General features: G+C 33.4%; 2 protein-coding genes across 7 annotated transcripts in view; both read left to right on the top strand.

Annotated features, from left to right (window-relative positions):
• Nucleotides 1-9,924, top strand: part of LOC113513675 (trehalase-like) — a 105,998-nt gene extending 96,074 nt beyond the window's left edge. For 4 of the 6 annotated variants that reach the window (XM_052897114.1, XM_052897116.1, XM_052897113.1 and 1 more), the window contains exon 15: nt 6,391-9,924. In XM_052897114.1, coding sequence (XP_052753074.1) covers nt 6,391-6,520 — 130 coding nt within the window. In that variant the 3' untranslated portion in view covers nt 6,521-9,924. Of the gene's footprint in view, nt 1-4,564; nt 4,611-6,390 lie in introns of those variants that run through there. The other 2 variants (XM_052897118.1, XM_052897117.1) reach the window with 1 other exon arrangement.
• Nucleotides 9,925-12,922: 2,998 nt separating this feature from the next.
• Nucleotides 12,923-22,105, top strand: LOC113519233 (cathepsin S-like). The gene is made up of 8 exons (XM_052897122.1): nt 12,923-13,322; nt 16,338-16,490; nt 17,579-17,701; nt 17,962-18,095; nt 19,266-19,398; nt 19,685-19,845; nt 20,953-21,087; nt 21,985-22,105. The coding sequence occupies exons 1-8, from the start codon at nt 12,957-12,959 to the stop codon at nt 22,043-22,045; spliced, it is 1,266 nt and encodes a 421-aa protein (XP_052753082.1). The 5' UTR covers nt 12,923-12,956; the 3' UTR covers nt 22,046-22,105.
• Nucleotides 22,106-25,314: the final 3,209 nt, after the last annotated feature.

The following is a 25,314-nucleotide window of genomic DNA, read 5'->3' as shown; positions in this document are numbered from 1 at the left end:
GTACAGGTTGGTCTTTTTTAAAGATACTATTTTTTTAACATATGTAATATACTAACGTTTTAATTGCTTGTGATTAAATTTTAATTAATTATTATAGACGTAAATATTCTTAATTTTTTATTGGACCTCACAAAATGTTTATCAATGCTGTTGCAAGTATAATAAATATTATGTTTAACTATGATAATGAACAAAATACTAAAACACATTCAGCACTGATTTATAACTTGTAGATATTTATAAGGACTTTAGCGAGAATGTACATAGATAGATATACTTAATTTATATGTTTTTTTTTTTAACTTTATATAATTATAAAGTTATAGGTTATAAAGTTTAAGTTATAAATCCTGTAACTCTATACAGCAACACACTAATACACCGTACACTATAATTGAAACAAATAATCAGTTATCTAAGTTGATGAATTTGATTTTACAATGTACCTTTTACACTATATGTTATATATATATTCTTTATTGCACTAAAACATACAGTAACGACAATAAGTTAATAACAATGTTAGCAAAGGCGAACTTATCTCTAAAAGAGATCTTTTCCAGTCAACCTAATACAGTGGCATAATAATATTATAATATTTACGATTACATTATATACACAATAAAAATAATTCGTTTTGATTACGATAAACCCGTTTACCATGAGAGGGGTCATATGCTTGCTTGCCATCATGGTAGTATAACTTCTTTTTTTAAATTTTGGTTACAACCTGTATATGACTGTTCGAGTTGTATTGTACATTCGACTTCGTTTTTTATTATCAATCGTTTATTGAGTGTCCTAGTTATCATTAAATTAAAAAAATAAAATAAATTTTTTTATGCAACTTAGAATGATAACAAGCTCACGGCCTACCTGATGGAAAGCGGTAACCGTCGCCTATAGCCATGAGCAGCACCATGGACATCACACTCTATTCAATCCATCATCATCATAGCCGTTAACTGTCCATTACTTAAGATAGGGCTCCCCCTTGAGGGTTTTTCCAGTAGTTGCCACGTTTGGCAAGCGGATTGGCAACCGCAGATAGAATTTTAGTGATGTTTTGAGAGGGATGCTGCTGCAGATGGGATACTGGAGAAGGAATGGGACCTTGACTATTAAAGTTTCCGTAGTCGCCTCTTATGATACCCACAGGATAGCAAGGGCTAGCCCATTCTTTGCTGCGACCACACCGCAATTTACCACAACCGCGGTCTATATATTTTATTAAATATATTTATTATTTATTTCTCATACTCATACATAAATATAATATTTATTCTATTTTGATTTAATTTTATAAATAGCTTATGACACCAATGCCCATTCAAGCTAATCTCCAAAATTATTAAATTTTAATTTTGAATTTATTCCATATTTATTCCAATAAATGACAAATATAACTATAATATATAATATACTATATTATAAGTATTGTAATGCTCGTTTGTCACCCTTTTACTTACTGTGGTACTGTTCAAAATATCTATTATTTATATTTATTATATATATATATATATATATATATATATATATATATATATATATATAGTTAATATCTTTATTCATTTAATAACATTTAATAATTTAAGTCCATTTTAATATTTATCAAATACAAGGTATGCTGTGATTGCCTATAAATGTAAGAACAGTTTGCCCTAATCCACTAGTGTATTGTATTGAAATGTTTCGCTGTATCTTATATTGGTGATCCTATAAATAAATAAATTATTGCACCATTGCGAAGCGGGGGTGAATCGCTAGTGATAATAACATTTGGACCGGTGTGCGCATTGTTGCCATAATCTTTCCTTGTTCTCTCGACTGTATGACTATAAAATTCGCGCATAGGTACGTCTGTTCGTGAACGATAAATTTAACGACCAGATTAAAAGCAAATGTTACTTGTTTATCTATCGTCAAGTACAAGTGTAACACGTTTCTCTGTTTGCTGTGCCGTCATCGCCTTGCATGCAATCTATAATGACACGAAAACTCGATTTTAAACCAATCTACTTTATTTACTAGCTAAAATTATTGATTGGTCCCTCATGAACGGATTTGACCTCGCGGATCAATATAAAAATTGTCTATTTGATGAATAATTTTACTTAAAACAAGGTGTATACCGCGACTTCGTCTGTGTAAATCAGTATAAAGTATCCTAAGTTCTAAGTTAGGATATAATGAATCCGTGTACCAAATTTCATTGAAAACGGTTCAGTAGTTTTTGCATGATGCCGGAACAAACATAAAGATAGACAAAAATTTCAAAAATTATTGTTTTAATAATAATAATAATAATAATTCTTTATTATCAGGTACTTAGCCCATAGAGGTACAATTGTATTACAACGTGCACGGATAACATATAAAAATATAACAATCAAAACATACAAAAAGAAAAACATAAAAATTAAAATATATGTAGAAAATTTATAATTTATAAAAAGTAAAGTAAATTAAATAATAATATAGCAAGAAGCAAGAGAACATTATTTAATGTTCCTGTCTTGGTGCACGGACAACCAATACTTTTGAATGGGACTGTTCAGACACTGGGACAATGTGCTGAGGATTTCATTCTTTGAATTCCGAATGTGAGCCCAGAAATTTGCTACACGATTTCTTATTATAGCGAAGTAATCATTCACCCTGGACTCCGCAAACATGCCCGACGCACTACAGTATTTCGGAAGCCTCATCAAAATGCGGTATGCATTATTATACTGCACTCTAATGCTGTTCCGCGCACTTTTGGTGCAATTTGTCCAAAGCTGACATGTATAGAAACATTGACAAAATGCTCGAAACAATGTCAACTTCACATCTGGACTGCAACGGGCGAACCTTCGCGCGAGCATGTTGCAACGGACGGCCAGGGCCCTTCGTTCTCGTTCCACATCTCCGTCATCGCGAAGATCCTCTGTCACGATATGTCCCAAGTATCTGAACTGACCCACTCTTTCCACTGCAGCGCCGTCTATAAAAACTGGCGGGATCCTCTCCGGTCCTCTCCCAGACCGAAATACCATCATTTGTGTTTTTTTTACATTGTATTTCAGTCCATGACTCGATGCATAACGTTCACAAATTGCTAACAATTTTCTTAGTCCACTGATAGAGGGACTAAGAAGAACCATATCGTCAGCGTAGCTTATACTATTTAAACAAGTAGTTCCAATATGACAGCCTACTTTGGCGCTCCTTAGTTCCCCTATCAGGTCATTTACATATAAATTAAAGAGGTCCGGTGAGGTCAGCCCTCCTTGACGAACTCCACATTCTAGTCTATACTCACTAGAGGTGGTGCTGCCCCATTTTACAAAATTTGTCTGTCCACAGTACCAGACCCTCAACAGATTAATAATTCTGTTTGGTACAGCTGATAAATTTAGTTTCTCCCACAATAAATCATAATTTACCAGGTCGAAAGCTCGACTTAAGTCTAAAAAACACGCGTAAACTGACGTACTTCTTTCGACATAATAGTGAACGGCCGATTTAAAACAAAATATAGCTGAATCTGTCGAGAGTCCAGGCCTGAAGCCAAACTGCGCATCATCTATTTTCATACTACGCTGCAGTTCTGGCTGAATTAATCTTTCGAGTATCTTACCAATAATTGTACCTAATGATATGGGTCTATAATTGTTAATATTCGAAGGGTCACTAGTTTTATGTTTCTGAATAGGTACCACTACAGTTTTCATTAGATTCTTAGGCAAATAGGCCGAGTTAATACAAATATTAAATAAGTCAGACAATACATGAAAAATAATTTCACCCGCATGTGCAATGTGCTCCACACTTAGCCCGTCAAATCCTGGAGATTTACCACGTTTCATTGCCCGAACTACTCGAGCAACATCGTCTGAACTAAAATAAAAAAATTCATTGTCCACATTTTCGTTAACCGTACGCGGGCACACCGCAGCACGACATGAACGAGGTTTCACAAGGAAATGGCGCGAAAATAAGTCGGCAATCGATTTGTGATTGTATTCACCCTGTATACTAGCCGGTATACTTGATCCATAATCAAGCCGTCTCGTGCTTCTCCAAAATTTGCCAAAGTTTTTATTCGCTTGGTGCAAGGCTAATATATTCATTGTAATTTGATCCTCATTATTCTGGCACCACCTCAACTTGTTTTTAAAAGCCTTACGAGTATCAACCATATTTTTATAAATATCGCCCGTCACCGGCCTACCACCCAGCACCCAACAGTCAAAATAAATTTTGGCTGTTTGATGTAAACGTTTTACGTGGTAGTTCCAACCTAATATATGTTTGTTCTTTTTCCGTGCACCTCGACTTACATACTTTATTGCACCAACCTGTAGAATTTGTACTATATTATTATAATAATTGTCCAATAAAAATAAATGCTTTTTGCAAAAGTGATTATTACAACAATTGACACATTGACTAGACAATTTAAAATTTTGCAATCTATCATAACAATAGTCAGAGTATAAATTTATTTGCTCAACATTCCTTTCCCCCCAGCGAACACCACACAACACGTCATCTATATTATCAATTATTATTTTCTTAGCGACAGTACTGAGTTCACACAAAATTATTAGCGGGAGATGGTCCGACCAGTACACACCGTAGTCCACACGAGCCGCCGAGACAGTTTCACGAGCAGCAGCTGTCACCACACAATGGTCCAACCAGCGCCTTGTACCACATCCATCGTTCATATGAGTATAAGTACTATCCTCTAGCAACTCTCGATCAACACACACTAGTGACTGTTCTGAGCAGAATGACAGTAGCTCGTTACCAAACCTAGACACAGGATGTGCATTGTAGTCTCCAAGCACGTAAATAGCCTCCGTTTCTGCGTCATTTATTATCGCCTGTACACTTCCCAAACAGTTAGTAAATTCTAGCAAATTCTCTTCCCTTCCCTCATCATATGGTAGATAAACAACTTTAACTTCAATTGTTTTTATTAGGACCTTCATATACCTTTTTCTTATATACCTTCAATGGTCTTTTAAATTTCTCAAAGAGGGTTGACGTCAGGCAGGCGGCCGGTCGCAAAACTATGAGCCGAATCCTTTAGTAATATGGATAAAACCATATTACGCCGATCCCAAATAATAATTGATATAAGGGTAGGGAGGTGATGATGATGATGATGATCTTTTAAAAATATCATTATTTTATAAATAATTTGAATTTAAAATACACCATGTATAATATATGAAATTAAAAAAAAGACCTGCAAAAACATGCAAGGATGGCGTATCATAATTTTTTTTATACAAATATAGTGATGATAAGATTGTTTTTTTTTTCATTCTGTTATCTTTAATGGGCTTCAGTCAGACGTGTGTTTTATTTGCTATGTATTTAGAGATAAGTTTCTTTACTACGTCAAACAGTTTCAATCCTGTTTACTTTTTATTTTAATTGAAATTTTGTCCTTCTACTGATACTGTTGTTTCTCTTAGATGACATTAAATATGGAAATTTATAATATTTTTTTATACTACTTAGAATGGCAAACAAACTGACGGCTCACCTGATGGAAAGTGGTAATCGTCGCCTATAGACATGAGCAGTACCATGGACATAACAGAGTATACTGTTTCGCCCATGATACCCCCCATGCGTTGCCATTCCTGAGGACTCAGGTGTTATTCCTCTGTACCCAGTAAATTCACGCCATATCCCACCCTTCAAACCGAAACACAGCCATGCAAACACAACTGCTTTACGGTAGAAACACGAATGTAAATGAATGTAAAGTAAATAAAAGAAAATTAGATACCATTCAACTCTAGAAAACTATCATTTTTACATGTCCTGGCTTTGTTTTGTTTTTGTATGTTTATTTATATGTTTTTTTTTATGTCTCCAAATAAAAGAAGTGCTCCAAAAATGAGTCTAACTAAAAAGTCTGTTCAATTCATTATACATATTGATATCTCAACGTTTTTTTTTTTTAATGAATTATAATGGAATGGTAACCCCGCCTGCGCTAACGGTATACGCTGGCGGGGCACCAGTGAGGTGAGGGTGATAGGTGAGAATGAAGCAGGTCAGTTAGCCCACCATGACGAATGTAACAATAAATCAATGACGATGGTTTCTAGGGGAACCACGAGGAAGTCAACCTGACAGGGTATATTGCTAGCAATGGGGCTACTAATCCCCATTACTAACAATTCTTTCTCCCCCCAATATCTCAACATTAGGTACTATATACATTTGTTTATGTACAGAGCCATCTAGCGGTAACAATAGTAATGCCGCTAGATGACGTTGAAAAATAAGCATCATATTACAGAAGGACAAAATTCAAATTTTAATAAAAAGTAACCAAAAAAGTAAATGAAAATGTAACATTTTCTTCTCTATTTACAGACTCGTCATGTACAGAAAACGGAAAGAGAATATTGTTGCTACTGGAGGAGAAGATTTGAAACTTCTATCCCGGAAGCCCTACACGGAACTACAGAGCCTCAATGGGGCATCGATCCAGCGGCAACGGTAAACCCTCCCCGGCTTGAACACTTTGAATAAACATTTGAAATAGAATGTCCAACTACTATTACAATTTGTATTAAAAAGTATTAATTTATTTTGGTAGTTGTTCCGCTTTTTTGTTATTAGACCACAGAGTTGAGTTTTGTAGAGTGACCATTTGATATCGAACAAATTTTTATATTTGATATTGAACAAGACAGCCCAATGGATTTTAACATCATAGAATATATTATACCGCCCACGTTACCATGTGGCTTCATATGTTATGTCACTGGCATTAGAGATTGCACTATCAATTTTCAGATCTAAGCGTACACACGAATTGTTTTTGTCGTCACAATAAAAATAGTGGTGACCCAAAAGAGTTACAGTTACCATCAATTAATGTAATGGTACGTTTATTTATAAAAACGTCAAACCACTCATAAACCTATTTTAGCTATTGAACTGTTTTGTCTCTTTCTAGTTTTTCACTAAATTCCCAACGGGAAAGAAAGTAACAAAACAGTGTAATAGTAAAAATAGATTTGTAGGAGGTTTTAATTTTTATGAATAAGGGGGTAATGCATAAGTTTTAAAACAGTGCACGGTTGCTAAATGTATTTGTTTTGTAACATCACTATTTATAATCTATCTCTCATTGTTGCAATTAGGGATAGCGAATTAGTTCATAAGGCGTCTCTATTAATTCATCTCTGTGTCATTATATACTAGTATTACAAATTTACTTCTTCCTTACAATCATTCAGTAGTTACCTGCTCCATTTATTTAGAAAATAAATGTTATTGTTAATACATAATAAAATAAAATTAAAAATCGGACATTTTAATGTATAATGAATTGTGAAAAAACGTTTTGACATTATAAATGTGTAAAGGCAGATTTACAAAAGGTCAGTACTGAATTCTAGCTCGTAAGAAGTCAGTGCTGACTCGCCACTGCCATAACCTAAATTGTGACAGTACAGTACTTTCGCGTCAGTGGTGACTTACGCACCTAAATTAGTATACCATTGTTGTCGTGACTACTAGCATCAATGAGCCAGTGTCAGTCAATTTACTGACTTTAAACTCTAGAGAAGTCAAATGCTGACACGGCACTACCATTGTGTAAATTGTAACAGTACTGGCGCGTCAGTGCTGACTTACGCTGTGAATAACTCAATGTAAATTTGTCTTATTTGTATAGTACCTACCAGTTTTATATGTGCTGTGAATGGCTAGCATTGTAAATATAGACATAAGGTTTTAATTGTATATTTTTAATTTATAAATGTAGTTTAAAAGAAATAATATTTAGTGATGTGACATGGTCAGACAGGCTCTTTAAATCCATATTTTTTATTTTCTTTTATTTTGAACGATCTAATGATATATATATATATATATATATATATATATATATATATATATATATATATATATATATATATTTCTTTTACATTGTAAGTTCCATGTCTTTAAATTTTTTTACATGAACATTATGGCAAATAAAAATACTATCAATTACATTTTATTGACAATTTAATTACAATACTCATAATAAATCGTATTATTCATAAAAAGTTGGAACTTGACCTTGACTTATGTCATTATGTTAGTTATTTTAAATTAAAATTATTCTTAAAAAAAAAGATAGGAAACCAATAAATCTATTTTAGTATATAAGTTTTATTATAATGAAATTTCAATAATTAAAATGAGTTAATGAAATGTCTATTTGTGTCTAGTTCTAACACCTAGATAGAGAGTGTCTCTCTACAAATGATTTGACAAAATAGCCAACTTTCTACTTAGTCATTACTTAGTTTTTAATTTCTACTTAGCTAACTTAGCCAACTGTTCATATAGTTGTCTTGATTTTTTTTTAATGTTTCTTGACGCTCGACACTATCGTATTTATTTGTGTTGTAACTTTTTAAATTAAACTTCATTATTTATTTATTTAAACTACTTTATTTACCAAATAAAAATATGGTACAAAAGTCGGAATTAATGCTATTAGCGTCCTCTACCAGTCAACCTTTGAAATACAGTGAATCACGAACTCAGTACTTCATAATATTGACTATTTTATGTTATTTTAAATAATATAATCAATATATATATATATATATATATATATATATATATATATATATATATATATATATATATATATATATATATATATATATATATATGTGCCAGAGTCTGTAATTATTTTTGTCACATCACTATAGTTGGAAGTTATTAGCTCACTATGCTTATTAGTTCATTACATTTATTCGTTCATGAACTGATCATTTATAAGTAGACCATTTTTATTGACCATATCAATTATTTTTATAAATTAAAATAGTGAAAAAGCAAATAGTTATATTAAATCAATATTAAATGTTGTTATTATTATATAATAATAATTCAACGCTATTATATAAAAACAAAATATATTGTATGAATGTATTTATTTGTCTGTATAAGTTTTTAAACAATTCTAAACTTTATTTTCTATGGTATAAAGTGCAATGTTAAATGCTCAATGTTTTAATTATTTCTATAAAGCAATATAATGTATACCGTGTATATGTCATTTTGGAATCACATTTCTTATATTTTAGTCGTCTTCTTTATAAAGCTCTCGTATATAACACAGCTTATTAAATATTGAAATAATTATTTATTTATTTTAATCAATTAAATGTAAATAATTAAGTTTTAACTTATTAATTTATATTTATAAAGATTAATAATTTAAAAGTTAATTACAAATTCGTGAGAACTCAAATATTTCAATTGGGTTTCAATTAGTAAGCTATATATAATTTGATATAGATTGATTTATTGTTAATGTCTATCACCAAAAAAAAAATTGTTTTTCTCTATTACTTTGTATAGGTGAGATTAACAAAAGTCGCAAACATTTAAACTAACTATTATTCTACTATCACTACTCATTTAAGTGACGTACTAGACAAACGATAGTGCCATTTCTTTATTACTTAATAAAAATGCGATAATAAAACTATATATCTATATTTTATGTAGATTTTTTAATATGGGATTAATTAATTCATCTCTACACATATACGAGTATATACCATATAGTCTATGAACAATTTTTGTAAAATTTAATTCTTACTAAAAGTATTATTAGATTAGTTTTAGTGTTAGACTAAGTAGCCAATTTGTAATTTCGATATTAGAAATATATAATTTTTGCATTTATTTAAAAAAAAAAAGTGTGTGATTTCAAAATGCTATACATTTTATTAACTAAATAATGAAAACTGTCATCAATATCGTCGAGCTTGATTCTTTTTATAAGTGTATCACAAAAGACGTGACTATTGTATCGCATTCGACACATTGTAATAACGTCAAATATAAAATACTTGTTGTAATTAAAATAAAAAATTATTTGACATAAAATTTTCACATTTATTGATTACACTTCATCTATGAGTTGTAACGGAAAGGGCAATTAAAAATAAATTATAGAATAAATAATTTATATAATAAATAAATTATTTAAATTATTTATTAATTTAATTTAAATTAATTATTAATAATAAAAATTAATATATTTACATATTAACCATGTACTGTCCACTGCTAGGACTTGCACGCATTGCGAGGACCTCAATTGCGAAGGAGAGCCTCATCGACGATCCACTATATCATTATAAAAACCACGACAACTCTGTCAAGAGTGTACGACTGAAAAGAAGGTCCACTGCTAAACATAGGCCTTCTCCATAAGGAGTGTTTGGCCAGTAGTTGCCAAGCTTGACAGACGGGTTGGCAACCGCAGTTATGCTTTTGGTGATATTTTAAGAGAGACGAAAAAGGATACGAAGTGAAGAAGGAGCAATCCTCTAGAATTTCCAGTCAATATTGAAAAACTCTTTTTGCATTTTCTGGCGTATTTTTAAAAGAACGTTATAACCTATTCACATTGTTACATATTATTACATACAGCCGTGAACCGTCCACTGCTGAACATAAGACTCCCACATTAATAAGGCGTTGAGAATGTTTTAAGGAGAATGGCGCTGCCCATCCCTCGGCCGTTAAGTTACATTAGTCGCTTTTTACAACACCTACAGGTAAGAATGGGTGGCCTATTCTATGCCTGGACAACATGGCAAGTAAATTATTAATTATTAAAATAAATTGTTATTAAATTTTAACGTTATTATGAACTAGATTATTTATTTGCTCAATAAATAAAAAATATAAGTAATATAAACAATTTTCTTCATATAAAATTTGCAACTACTTGATCGATTTATTTATTTTATTTATTTATTCATTAGTACAAATATGTGTACATGGTGGACTTAATGCTAAAAGCATTCTCTCCCAGTCAACCATAGGGAAGTGTCAGAATACTCGAATGCGGTACTAGTAATTATTGATATACATACATACTAAAATTACATATATAAACGAATAAATATATATAAATAACAAATATACTTACACATATATGACATCGATTAAGTATGAACGGTATTTAAAAAAAAATTTAATGACCTAAATTCGGTTTATAATTACCCATCTAATAGGCTCCTCTTTCCGTTACAACAAACCCTAATTTATCTCATAAATTAACTACAAATGATAATTTTTTAACAACTTTAAAACTACAAGGAAAATGTTTAAAATAAATCAGTATAAACGACAACATAACTTTCAAGAAAAGAGCATATTCCTTTTTAAAAGGTCGGCAGCACACCTGCAATGCCGTAGGTGTTGTGGGTGACCATGGGCGGCGGTAGTCACTTACCATCAGGTGAGCCGCATGCTCGTTTGCCCCCTGTGTTGTAAAAAAAAAAGTATAGATTTGTTTACAAGCAGTTTTAAATCGATTATTTTTAAGTAAATACCTATCGACATGTTTTAATGTTGATATTTTTTTCTTTTTAATATATTAATTGATGTCAAACATCAATAAAGTATAAAAATTACATTTTTATTATTAATAATTAAAAATTATATAATATTAATAATTTATTTATAAATTATTAATATTATATTAACAATTTTATTTATTCTTTATTGTACAATAAAACTTTGTACAAGTGGCGAGCTTAATGCCATATGGCATTCTCTACCAGCTAACCATTGGGTAAAAACAGAAAGCGTATGAAGGGCAGATGTGGTGAAAAATATGTGACAATTATAGTAACACATTAAGGCAATACACAATATAAATATAATATACACATAAGAAATGCACATATAATACATAAACATTACTTTTAATATATATGGATAAACTAATACATATGAAATATATACATACATATACATAAATTAAAACAACGATAAGCATTATGAGATATAATAACTATTGAGTAACCTGTAACTAGAGCTGGTTTTGTTGACTCAACAAATAATTAAAAAGTCTTCTTTTAAAAATATCTTTACTTGATGCTCTGCGTAGATCTACAGGGATCTACAATTATTATAACAATTATTAAAATATGAAAACCATATTGCGTAGAAGGTGCTAGTTCTCTCTTCAAATCCCGACACTTCAAAATTTTCAATCACTCGATTAATATAAATAAATAAAATATAATTATGTTTACTTAAATATAAATATGAGTTCGTTTGTTACTTCTTGACGCCTTACCCGCTAAAACAAATTTTTTTCCTGAATAACAATGGTATAGTTATTCCTCCTACAATGTAATGCAATATCTTACGAAGAACCAGTGAAGAATTGTAGGTGAGGACTGAAGACGTCAAAGCAGTTGGCACATCGTGAGGAATTTACTATGTTGGTTTCCAGCAGGATTGTATGAAAGTCGATCTTGTAGGGTATATTGCTAGTAATGAGGCTACTTGTCCCCTTCCCCGCCATGTTTTTTTTTAATGAGTGATAATGGAATGGTAACTCCGCCTACGCTATCCGTATACGCTGGTACTGGCGGGTACCAATAAGGGATGATAGGTGACGATGAAAGCAGGTCAGTTAGCCCATCGTGACGAATTCCACTAGAATTAATCACGATGTTTTCCAGGCGAAACCGCGTGGAGGTCGACCTAATGGAATATATTGCTAGCAATGGGTCAGTTAGACCTCATTACTAACAATCTCTCCCCCCCCCCCGCGCCGTGTTTTATTTTTATATTTGGAATGAAAAAAGACATTAGCTATTTTTTTTAGTCACTCAACATATCACAGTTTCACGAACAAAGTCGCGGGCTAAGCTAGTATCATTAATAATATCAAATACGTAGAATTAACATCGTAATATGTCATTTAAGCTGAATATCAAATTAATTGTAAAATATTTGACTAAGCAAAACCATATATTAGTAAATTATAACAAATCAACTCCTATTACAATAGCAACAAGGTACAAAATTGCATACCTTTATATACATACTTGAAACACCTAATTATTCCAGTGTCTTCGATGTACACTTTACACTAAGAACGTTCTAAAATGAATTTCCTACTTGTGTTTAAAATGAATTTTCTATTTTTATTTTTACAAATATCCTTAGTGAGCTCATATTTAAATTTAAACGAAAGTAATTATAAATTAAAATATATACTGAATAAATATAAAAATTCGAATTGTGCTAAATATCGGAGGTGTGTTGCGGAGGTCAATTTGGACTCTTTTATTGATAAAAGTTTAAATTTTTTCGATAAAACCTCGAGATACGGTGAATTTCTTAATAGTTACAATGTGAGTGAATGTAAGAGGGACACCGAGGTTCAAGGTACGAATTACAATAAGAGACACATCTCGAATGGTTTACTAACTAGCCACGAAGTTTCGGACTCACATTGGAATGAATATAAGGTACAGATTTATTTTTTGGAATTTTTAATGGCATATAATTGTGGAGGAAGGGAGGGGGCTTGTTAGTAATGTGGTCTTACAGCCCCATTGTTAGTAATATATCCATATTGCTAGCATTATTATTGATGAGGTTATCAGGTCGACCTCCACGCGGTTCCTACTGCAAACCGTCGTGGTTAATTCTTGTTGACATTGTCATGATGGGCTAAATAACCTTCTTTCATTCTCATCTAGCATCATTCACTAGTGGCCTGCCAGTGTACACCGATAGCGCGGGCGGGGTGACCATTCCATTTTTATCATATGATTATAAAAAAAGACCCGTATGATGGCAAATTGTAACCGTCTTCTATAGACATGAATAGAATTTTGGACGTCAAAGAATATGCTCAGATGGCCGTACAAGCGTAGATCCACCGTCGCACAGTGGGAACTTTGACTCCTTTTCATCTCATAAATCTATAACTTCCGTATTAATAAAGATATGTACATGATTTTTTTTCCTGATAATCTTAAATATATATGCTTTTAAATTATGTATGCGTTGTGAGTAAAAATTTATTTCTAATAGTTATAAATAATATAGGAATACAAGAAATATAAAATTTGTAGGCTTACATTTATGTCCTAAGAAATTTATACAGGAATAAGTAAAAGTATCTGCGTAAAAAACAAAAACTCTTATAAAGATAACTTAGAAGTCACTCAAGAGCTCCTTTACTTCATCAAAAAGTTCTAAATATTTTTTATTGGAAGGTTTTCTTAAACTTGATATGTATGGGTCAGAGGTATATAAAAGTGCGTGTAGAACATCTTCGTTAGTGGCTACCCTCGAACATTGTCTTGCATGATGAAGCCTGAACTGCTTATAGTCTTTGTTCCGTGACTCTTGATCATCTTCTGAAAGTTGCCCAAGAGGCAAGACAGAAAAGTAACGTATCACACTTTCACAATGAATCAACACCTTGTGATTTTGCGGATAGCAAGATTCTGTAACTTCACGAATCAACTTGTATGATGGAAACAATAAGCAATTCTTTGCTATCAAACAACTCATCATATTTTCTTACTGTGCCTTGTTCAGATCCAATTCTACAAAAATGCTAAGATCTTCATCTTTTAAATATGCTGTTATATGTGTCGGTTCATTAAGAAAATTACTGCGTATTTCACTCTTTTTTCTGACGGCCATGCTCGTAAAATATCAACGATGAATGCTTCATCTACTTCACCACGTGACCTTAAACCCTGTACATATGAGTTCAGTATGAAATCAAGTCCATAGGTATCGAGCAGTCCCTTGTTTTTCCGTTTCTTTGTACTCTCTGAACTGTCATTGTATCTTTTAGAAGGTCTTCCTCTTTTCTCTGTCGACGTAGAAGGTTCAGGTTCGCATGTTGTTTTTTCTAGATTTACAGTGAAAATGACATTAAACCAATTGCTATTTTGATTTAAAAACTGTTTTTTCTTTCGACCACATTTCGTATAGCGTTGACGAAACTGAGTTATGAAGGACTTCTAAATACTTGCGATAATTTTTGCTATATTCGCATCTGAAGATTCGGTAATATTATTTCGTACATAGTTTGAGATATAATCAATATAATTTGTATCACTTTCAACCGGTACACGAGACTTCACTCATTGCGGAGAGATAAGTAATTAACAATTGTTTAGAAATGACAAATGCTTATAAAGAACTGTAATATTTCATATGTAAATGCACTATTTTATACTTAATAATGATCATAGACGTGTGCAAAATTACTTGATTTAAAAAATTCATCATTATGCGGTTATGCGGTAAAGAATAGGTCTGTATGGAAATGGGAACTAAATACTATGTGAAATACTTGTTAAAAGTAACGCAAAAGATAAAATATAAAGTAATAATTGAGACAAAAGTATTTTTTTGAGTGTCCAGACAGAGAATCTCAAATAAAGAAAAAAAAAATCTTAATATACGTACTTAGAAAAAAACATTCTCACCATGATATTATACTAGATTTAAATATATTACGCAGTAAAACTGCAAAAAAAAATCTTTTGCCCTCAAATTACATTATATTTCCTAATAAATTAAACCAAAATCAGAACTTCGGCAAGCTTCGGCAACTGTCAAATCTCCAACTGAAAGTTTGAGAAAAGAAAATAATACATATAACGATATATGGTTCTTTGGTTAAGTAATATTCTACTAAACTAAATATATTTTTATTTTATAGTAAAGTACACATTCTAAGCATTTTAAAATGGTATCACACTATATGACTTCTATTGTTTTGATACTATAAAATTATACCAAACGAAATTTAAGTTTCATAATTATTTTTGTATTTTTTTCATTCCTTGACTTTAGATGCTCTGTTCTATGAAGTATGAACAGTGACAGATTTGAATCATACTTATAATGATAGAGTAACTCTTTAGCTAAAATTTGAGGTATTATACATGCATATCCACAGAGTTTTAGAAAAAGTATTTATGAGATGGCTTTCTTAGGAGAGTTCCCACTGTGCGTCGTGGGGACGATGGGACATAAAGGTTCATAGATACCTTTTTTCCACTCATCTTTCTACCACAAAGCAGCTAAAGGTAAAGGATTTGTCCACTAGTGAGCAAAAGCCTCAGATATTAGAACGTTCCTGAGCCATCCTGTATTATGTATTAGGGGTTGCCATTTTAAATTTCAAATTATCTGCCTGGCTTTTTTTTTCGGTGCTATTTTTGAGACAGTTTTAAGAATAGTTTGCATCTTTCACATCAATTGCTTATTGTAACATACTGAACTACCTTTTTTTTCGTGGGGAAATGTCTAATGCAGACCCATAAGCCCCGGGGGAGGCTTATGGGTACTGTCGGACTCCTACCGGCTAAAACCACCACGGCATCCCTCGCCGCGCCATAGTGTTAGGGACCCGGGTTCCCTTTCGAAATCCACCGAGCCCCAACGGCGTTGGCCCCCACCGGTTTGCGGGCCCCAACATACTGAACTACCTAATAATCTCTTTGTAGTCAGTTTACAACAAAGTGTACGAGAGTATTCACCACGAGATGGCAGCACTGGCAAAATGGCGTAACAACTTGTTACGAGTAGTGGAACACAACAGGAGATTTTTGGCGGGACAAATAAGCTATTCACTGCATCTAAACCACTTTGGGGATTTGGTAAGACGAATATTTTTTTTTATAACTTTTTATTGAGTACGTGTCTCATCAAGCGTCAAAAATAATAACGGGCCACCTGATGGAAAGTGCAAATATATCCTAACAGGTCGACCTCTACGCGGTTCCCCCTGGAAATCATCATGGTTTATTCTTGTTGAATTCTTCACGATGCGCTGACTGACTAGCCTTCATTCTCATCTGTCATCTATCACTGGTACGCCGCCAACATATACTGATAGCGCAGGCGGGGTTATCATTCCATCATCATCCATTATAAAAACCTGTGAGCTAATTTTAAGAGAATTTAGAACGAGTAGCATCCCTAGTTATCCAATAGTTTCTGAAATATCCCCTGCTAATATACGGAGATCACGAATTCAGTAGTTAGTAAAGATATGTCTAGATGTCGCTTTTTTAATTTCTTTTTTAATAAGAGAAAATTTAAAACAATACATGAAAATTTATTGTAATAATCTTATTTAAATAATGTCCTTTTTCAACCGATTTCAAAAAAAGGAAGTTCTCAATTGTATTTTTTAATTTAAGATTTTATTTTTTTGTAATGTTTGTTATGTCAAAACTCCAACTTCTAAAGCGATTTAAAAACTCTTTTTTTATCTTAACAGATTGGCCCCATAGAAATTTTTATCAAAATTGGATTAATAGTTTACTTCTGAAGTCAAAATAACTGATTTTGCCATAAATAAATCCGTTTTTTTCGTGGAACACAATTTTTAAATATTATGTCTCCAACTATAGTACCAAATATGATAAAAAATTCTAAAATAGAAACTTGCAAGGCCCAAAGTAAATATTTCTAATCGAATAAAACTTGCACAAATTACCTACTTGTAATTATTTCAGGGCCGCCCCTTCCTTTCCCGTGGGTGTCGTAAGAGGCGACTAAGGGAGGGCGAGGTATGGGCAGTAGCGTCCCTTATAAAACATCTCTAAAGGCCCAACTGCGGTTGCCAACCCGCCTGACAAGCGTGGCAACTTCTGGCATGGCACCCTTTATGGAGAAGGTTTATATCCAGCAGTGGACAGTTAATGGCTGAAATAAAAATAATAATAATAAATTATTTCAGGGAGCGCCGGATTATTTCAAGAAAATATTGAAGTTATTTGACACAAAACCCCTCTTTGATCCCGCTGAAGATCATCATAAGACCACCTATCGGAAGGTGATTCATCGCAGAACACCTAGGGAAGTGAGTTTTTTAAACAATTTCCTTAGATTATATAGATACTGCCGTATGGTCTCATCATAGAATGGGCCACAGTTTTTTTCCCGTGGGGGTCGTAAGAGGCGACTAAAGGAACTTACTGGTCGAGGAAATATGAATTTAAGGGGTTGGGTGCGGCATGCCTACCCCAGTTATCTGGTGCCCTAGGATGTGAACAGAGCTTTATAAGATGCATAAGCATAAGCACGTATAAGATATATTACAGTAACGTGGTTCGTTTCAAGGTGGACTGGCGTGCCAAAGGCTTCAAGCCTCGTCTAGAAGAGCAGTTCCAATGCGGTGCCTGCTACGCCTTTGCTGTCGCTCACGCGCTTCAAGCACAAGTGTATAGGAAAGACGGCGATTGGAGAGAACTCAGGTCACTACAAAAGTTTTAATTTTTACATCTTAGAATGGAAAACAAACTTATAATCATGGATCATTGATGTAGGGATGGGTGATATATAGAAATATATGTATATTTTAGTTACGATATCTATATTTTGGCCCAATAACAGATATGTTAAATATTATATACAATATTGAAATAGAGAACCTGACCGAAATGAATATATGATATCCGACCGATATATGCAATACATAAATGTATAATGACCTTGTTTCAGCCATCAATGTCTAGAGAAACCCAATATATAGATATCGGAGTAGTACCAACCTCATTACTAGCATCTGAGTATAGCAGGTCGACCACCGTTTAGTCCTTCAAAGAGAAACAGCAATGTCAGTATACCTACTTCACAATAGAAATATGTATGGAACAAAGATAGGTATCCATGCAGTCGACTTTCACACAAAGTCTCCTCTTGTAATATTTTTCTTTAATAGATGATAATGGAGTGGCAACCCCGCCTCCTCTAACGGGCAGGGCACCAGTGAAAGAAGATAGGTGAGAATGTAAAGGCAAGTCAGCTAGCCCATCGTGATGAATACATTTTTTTTATACAACTTAGAATGGCAAACAAGCAGACGGCCCACCTGATGGAAAGTGGTAACCGTCGCCTATAGACATGAGCAGTACCATGGACATAACAGAGTATACTGTATTCCCCATGATACCCCTAATGCGTTGGCAGTCCTGAGGACTCAGGTGTTATTCCTCTGTACTCTGTAAATTCACTGCCATATCCCATCCTTCAAACCGAAACAGAGCCATGCAAACATAACTGCTTCACGGTAAAAACATGAATAGGATAGAAATGCCCAAGCAAACGACTTTTATACAAAATCTCCTGTGGTAATATATTTTTTTAATGAATTATAATGGAGTGGCAACTCCGCCTACGCTAACGGTATACGCTGGCGAGGCACCAATGAGAGAAAATAGGTGAGAATGAAAAAGCAGAGCAGTCAGCCCATTGTGATGAAATACACCTGGAATTCAGCACGATGGTTTCCAGGAGGGGCCACGTGGAGATCGACCTGACAGGGTATATTGCTAGCAATGAGACTACTAGTCCGCATTACTAACAATTCCGCCCAACTCCCCCCCCCCCCCTTTGGTAATATTAATAATATCTGTTACATACAGCCCCCAACAAATCGTGGACTGCAGTTTCAAGGACGGGAACATGGGCTGTGATGGGGGATCCTTGAGAGCGGCGTTGCGGTATGTGGCTAGAGAAGGTTTGGTCCCGGAAAGACATTATCCATATATTGGGAAGGTTTGTAGTTTTTTTTTTATACAACTTAGAATGGCAAACAAGCTGACGGCCCACCTGATGGAAAGTGGTAACCATCGCTAATAGACATGAGCATAACATGAACATAACAGAGTATACTGTTTCGCCCATGATACCCCCCATATCCCCATATCCCCCCAGCTTGTTTGTCATTCTAAGTTGTATAAAAAAAAATGAAAAATTGTATTTATTTTAATTTATTATATTAGTAGAATGTCATTTAATTTTTTTTTATTTTAAAATTTTAAAAATATTCATTTATTTATAGAAGGGTCGATGCCACTCCATCAGGGCGGTGTCCCGAGCTCGCCCCCGTCGCTGGGCGATGATACCTCTTGGTGACGAGGACGGGATGGAACGGGCTTTGGCCACGATTGGACCCTTGGCTGTCGGTGTTAACGCGTCTCCATTTACCTTTCAGCTCTATCGGTAAGAATATTTTAGACTTAAACAACCTGAGAGAAAAAGGATTGTTAATAATGGAGATTAACAACCGTATTACTAGCAATATACCCTATCAGGTCGACCTCCTCGCGGTTCCCTTGAAAGCCATCGTTATTGATTTATTAGTGAATTTGTTACGATAGGCCAACTGACCTGCTTCATCTTCTCTTGTCATCCCTCATTGGTACCCCGCCAGTGTATACCGATAGCGCAGACGGTGTGACCATTCCATTATCATCCATTAAAAAAAACATCATATACTTAAACAGTAACTACGTGCGAGCACGTAGACGGTACTTATTTGACGTTTCATTAAAAAGAACAGAGTTGGCAATGCAAGCTCTCTTATCTCTTTGCATTGAAACTGCTCATGATGTTTTGAGCCGGAGGGGATTTTTATATAACTAGGATATAGCCTATATATTAATATTACATATGCTCTATGTGACCGTGTGGTCCCGGCATAAAATAAGCCACCCCTTCCCTTCCCGTAGCTGTCGTAAGAGGCGACTAAGGGAAGGCGAGGGATGAGCAGCAGCGTCTCTTTTAAAATGTCTCCAAAGCCTAACTGGACTACTACTTGCAAAACCCTTCAAAGGAGAGCTTCTTAAAACTAACGGTACTCTGATGAAAGATATCGAATTTTTCGCTAATTCTGTTGAACGTTTGACACATTATTATTGGTAGATGGAATATTGAAGAGTCTAGGGTATCTAAAAGTGTTTACATGCAATCAAGTTCAAAGGCGCAGTTAATGATTCATTCACAATTCGCTATCTTAGAAAGCAAGCACAGATCATCAATGCTAAGCCTTGATTCTAAAGTTGCTCTATCTGTGTGTATTTCATTCAAATTTAATTGACCTCTTTACTCCTTACTTAATTACTCCTCTCCATCCAAAGGTTGTCTGGAAGAGATCGCTTTTAGCGATAAGGTCGCCCATTGTTTTCTCACTGTGATTATTTCTTGTAATTGTTTATATTTGTAATAAGTTTATTATTGTAATCTTTTGGAGGAGACAATAAAGAGTATCTATCTATCTCTTTAGACATAAGTAATTAAATAATGAACGTTTTATATAATTTTTTTTAGAAGCGGTATCTACGATGATCCATTCTGCGTGCCGTGGGCTTTGAACCACGCTATGCTACTAGTTGGGTACACACCACAGTACTGGATTCTGCTTAATTGGTGGGGTAAACAGTGGGGGGAGAATGGATATATGAGGTACATTCCTTTTACTTTTTCTCTTACCACAAATTTCACTTAATTCCATTTCGTTTCATCTCATTTGACGTCATTTAATTTCGTTTTATTTCGAGATAAAATAAATATTATTCTCTATTTTTACAAAATATGTTTTGACTAGCGGCCCGTCCCGGGTGGACATTTTTACATTTTAAAAAGAGCCATTAAGGCGCGACGGAAGCTTAAAAATGGAGTAACTTCTGCGGTTTCTCCAACATTTCCCTTCACTGCTCTGCTCCTATTGATCGTAGCGTGATGAAAAGTATACTATTACCTGCCCAGGAGTATGAAGAATAACTGTACCAAGTTTCGTTAAAATCCGTCGAGTAGTTTTTGTTTCTATAACAAACATACAGACAGACAGACAAAAATTTTACTGATTGCATTTTTGGCATCAGTATCGATCACTAATCACCCCCTGATAGTTATATTGAAAATATATTTCATGTACAGAATTGATCTCTCTACAGATTTATTATAAGTATAGATTATGAACCACGTTATAGTTTTAACACGGCTGCTGACGGCCCACCTGATGGAAAGTGATAACCGTCACCTATAGACATGAACAAGATAAAGACAGGTCAATTGGCTTCTCGCGACGAGTCCCTCAAGAATTAATCACGATGGTAACCAGAGGGACTCGTGTGGAGGTCGACCTGACAGGGTAAATTGCTAATAATAAGGAATAATATCACCATTACTTTTGAATACTAGATGTTATGTTCACTAGATGTTATGACATTGTAATTTCTGTTTTATTGGTAATTGGTTTGTAGATAATCAGTGAGATAGAACGAGACAGCAAGGTCAATTCTTATTCTTTCTCATAAATTAAAAATTAAATTATTTTTTATTTATTTATCTATGTTTCAGAATAAGGAGAGGATTTAACAGGTGCGGTGTGGCAAATATGGCTGCTTACGTAGAACTATAATTTGTAAATCAATAAATATATTTTATTTAGAATTATTTTTTTATTTATATATTAATTTTATTATTTACTTATTTATAATTATATAATATTTATTTATTTATAAAACCAAGATACAAACAGGCATAATAAAAACCACAAAGGCTTCTCTGGAATGCCAAACATTCTTCTTATTTTATACTTTAATTGTACGCCATAAAAGAATGCCACAAGTTAATTTGTACTAACTTACGACATGCATTATTGTACAAATAAATGTTACTACTGTCTGTATTTTTCAATTCTATAAATTGTTTTATAATAAATCTTTATCAAATTGATAATTATCCGAAATCTATAAATGTCAAGAACGACAAAAAAGTTTCAAACTCCCACACTAACATGATAATCACGATAATAATGCTTTTGTGTCATTTATCATTAAAATTAATTGTATTTATTGATTTTTTAAATGATGCAATTAGGTGTAAATAATTAATTAGCAATGATTAGATATATAGATACAACATTGAGTGTCAAAAACGAGTCAAAATTTAATCAACCAAATGTCACTTTAACTGACAGAATATTGACATATATATTTTTTAAGGAAAAAAATAACCGCCATTTTTTCAGTGTTACTAGAATTTGGATCAAAAATTTCCCAGACTACGTCGATTTTTCTAATTTGATTCAGAGACAATTTTTTCTGACAAACCTAATACGAATATGTGTATGTACATACTGTCACATATTCTCCCCCTAACTGTCTAGAGACAGGGGAAAAATATTTCATACCTTTATAATATGAAAGGGGATCTCTACTCTACCTAAACCTAGAGGTTTGCTAATAGAGTAGAAGGATGAGCAGTAACGTCCCTCTTAAAACATCACCAAAAGCCAAACTGAGGTTGGCAACTCGCTTGCCAGGGAGGAAAGGGATTGTTAGTAATGGAGGTCAAATAGCCCCATTACTAGCAATACACCCTGTCAGGTCGACCTCCACGTGGTTTCCCCTGGAAACCATCGTGGCTAATTCTAGTTGAATTCGTTACGATGGGCTAACTGACCTGCTTTCATCCTCATTAGTCATCTATCACTGGTGCCCCGCCATTGTATACCGATAGGCCAGACGGGGTTACCATACCATTATCACCGATTAAAAAAAACCGCTTGCCAAGTGAGGCAGTGGCTAAACCCTTAAGGAGAAGACCTATGTTCAGCAGTAGACAGTTAAAACCTGATGATGATAATGATTCTCAAATTAAAGCACTTACCAACAAATAGTTTTTAAATATTAATTATATACCTAAAATTTAAAGTGTAATTGACACAAAGCAATAAATAAATTTATGTGTAAATTATAATTAATTAATTCCTCTGCTGTGTCTACATAATTGTAAATTACTAGGGTCGGCCGTACATCATTAGCGAATACCAAAATAATACCTACCTAATATAATTTGTATAATATTAAGCATGGACGGTCACCCACTAGTGATGTACCTAGGCAGACCTTTTACAATCGACTGCAAAACGATTGAGGTTCTCAATTCGATTTATTTTATTTATTAATTAGTACATGCATATGTGCAAAACTAACTTAATGCTAAAAGCATTCTCTCCTAATCTATCTCAAGGAAGTGTCAGAATACTCGAATGCGGTATTAGTACTAATTGATATGCAAACATATTAAAATTTACATAAATAAAGAAATAAATATATATAAATACTTACCTCGATTGTATTTCTTTTTATGTTAATTACCTCATAACTCCATCAGTTATAGAAATAATTCGATTCTAAGAACTTAGACCAGTACTCGAGTATCTGATTTGATTGTTTTTTCAATTGATATCTGAAAGTTGCACAAATAACACTTGTATTAATCAAAATTTTTAATTTAACTATGCACAAATAAGTGCTATTATAAAATTAATAAAATCTAAGACTAAATATAAAATATTGAGAAAACGATTACTAAAATAATTATTACAGCGACAATTATTCTATTAACATAGAACTCGCATCCTGTGTTCAAATTCCATATATTGAGTACTCGAAGTATCTGAGTAACGACATTAAATATTCGAGTCAGTCAGTACTCGAACCAGTTCGAGTCGGCACATCACTATCGCCGACGCCGACGTTAACGGCGACAGATTATAAAGGAACCGAGATATTTTATAAATATTTCGTTAAATTATTTATGAAATTCTCACATCGCTGATTAGACGGGATTCTAAATGAAATATTATTATGAACAATTTTTTTTTTCACAAAATATTCCTCGACGTTAACAGCTTTAATTATTTTGTAGCGGACTTTGAAAATGGGAGAGCGTCTCTTTATATTAAACTAGCTGACTAGACAGACGTTCTATTTAAATTTCACTTTATTACCTATAATTTTATTTTAAACTAGCGATCCGCCCCGGTTTTGCGCGGTTAGATAGAAAGATAAGACGTCGCTGACAATTTCGACAACCGGTCTCTTTTATATATTTGTGTATATATATATATAATTTCAGTCTTTTAAATGTATGTATAAATGTATATGTTTAATTGTAATTTTTTAATAATTATATATATATATATATATATATATATATATATATATATATATATATATGTGTGTGTGTGTATGTATACACAAATATATAAAAAAGGGTGTATTTCAGTTTTTTTTTTACAACACTGGGGGCAAACGAGCATGCGGCTCACCTGATGGTAAGTGACTACCGCCGCTCATGATCACCCACAACACCTACGGCATTGCAGGTGTGCTGCCGGCCTTTTAAAAAGGAAGTATCTATCTATATAAAGTTATCTATTATGCTTATCTAGTTCAGTTTAGTTTTTAAATTAACAATATAAATTAGGTTATTCGAAAAGTTCAACTAGATACCGAGTTAAAATCTTAATTCACTTAAAGTAGTCCTCTGCACTCCTCCGCGCCGAATGGAAAACTATTCTCCGTTCATTTCAAATCGGGTTCGGTTTAATTTAAACATTTTAATGGTTTTATTTATTTGTTTGTTCGTTTGAGGAGAGGGAGACTTTATACAAAAGTCGTTTGCGTGGGTACCTCTGTCTCATTCGTGTTTCAATCGTGAAGCAATTATGTTTGCATAGCTGTGTTTCTGTTTGAAGGGTGGGATATGGCGTGAATTTACAGGGTACAGAGGAATAACACCTGAGTCCTCAGGAATGGCAACGCATGGGGGATATCATGGGCGAAACAGTATACTCTGTTATGTCCATGGTACTGCTCATGTCTATAGGCGACGGTT

This window comes from Galleria mellonella, unplaced genomic scaffold (assembly GCF_026898425.1).
Source record: "Galleria mellonella isolate WM207_F2 unplaced genomic scaffold, CSIRO_AGI_GalMel_v1 utg352, whole genome shotgun sequence".
In the NCBI taxonomy this organism is placed as follows: Eukaryota; Metazoa; Arthropoda; class Insecta; order Lepidoptera; family Pyralidae; genus Galleria; species Galleria mellonella.
This window is presented reverse-complemented; position numbering and strand designations above follow the sequence as displayed.

Coding starts and splice junctions, on each gene's coding strand:
- LOC113519233 (XM_052897122.1), top strand. CDS start 12,957: ATGAATTTCCTACTTGTGTTTAAAATGAATTTTCTATTTTTATTTTTA. Junction 16,491..17,578: donor TAAACCACTTTGGGGATTTG/GTAAGACGAATA, acceptor AAATTATTTCAG/GGAGCGCCGGATTATTTCAA. Junction 19,846..20,952: donor TTTACCTTTCAGCTCTATCG/GTAAGAATATTT, acceptor AATTTTTTTTAG/AAGCGGTATCTACGATGATC.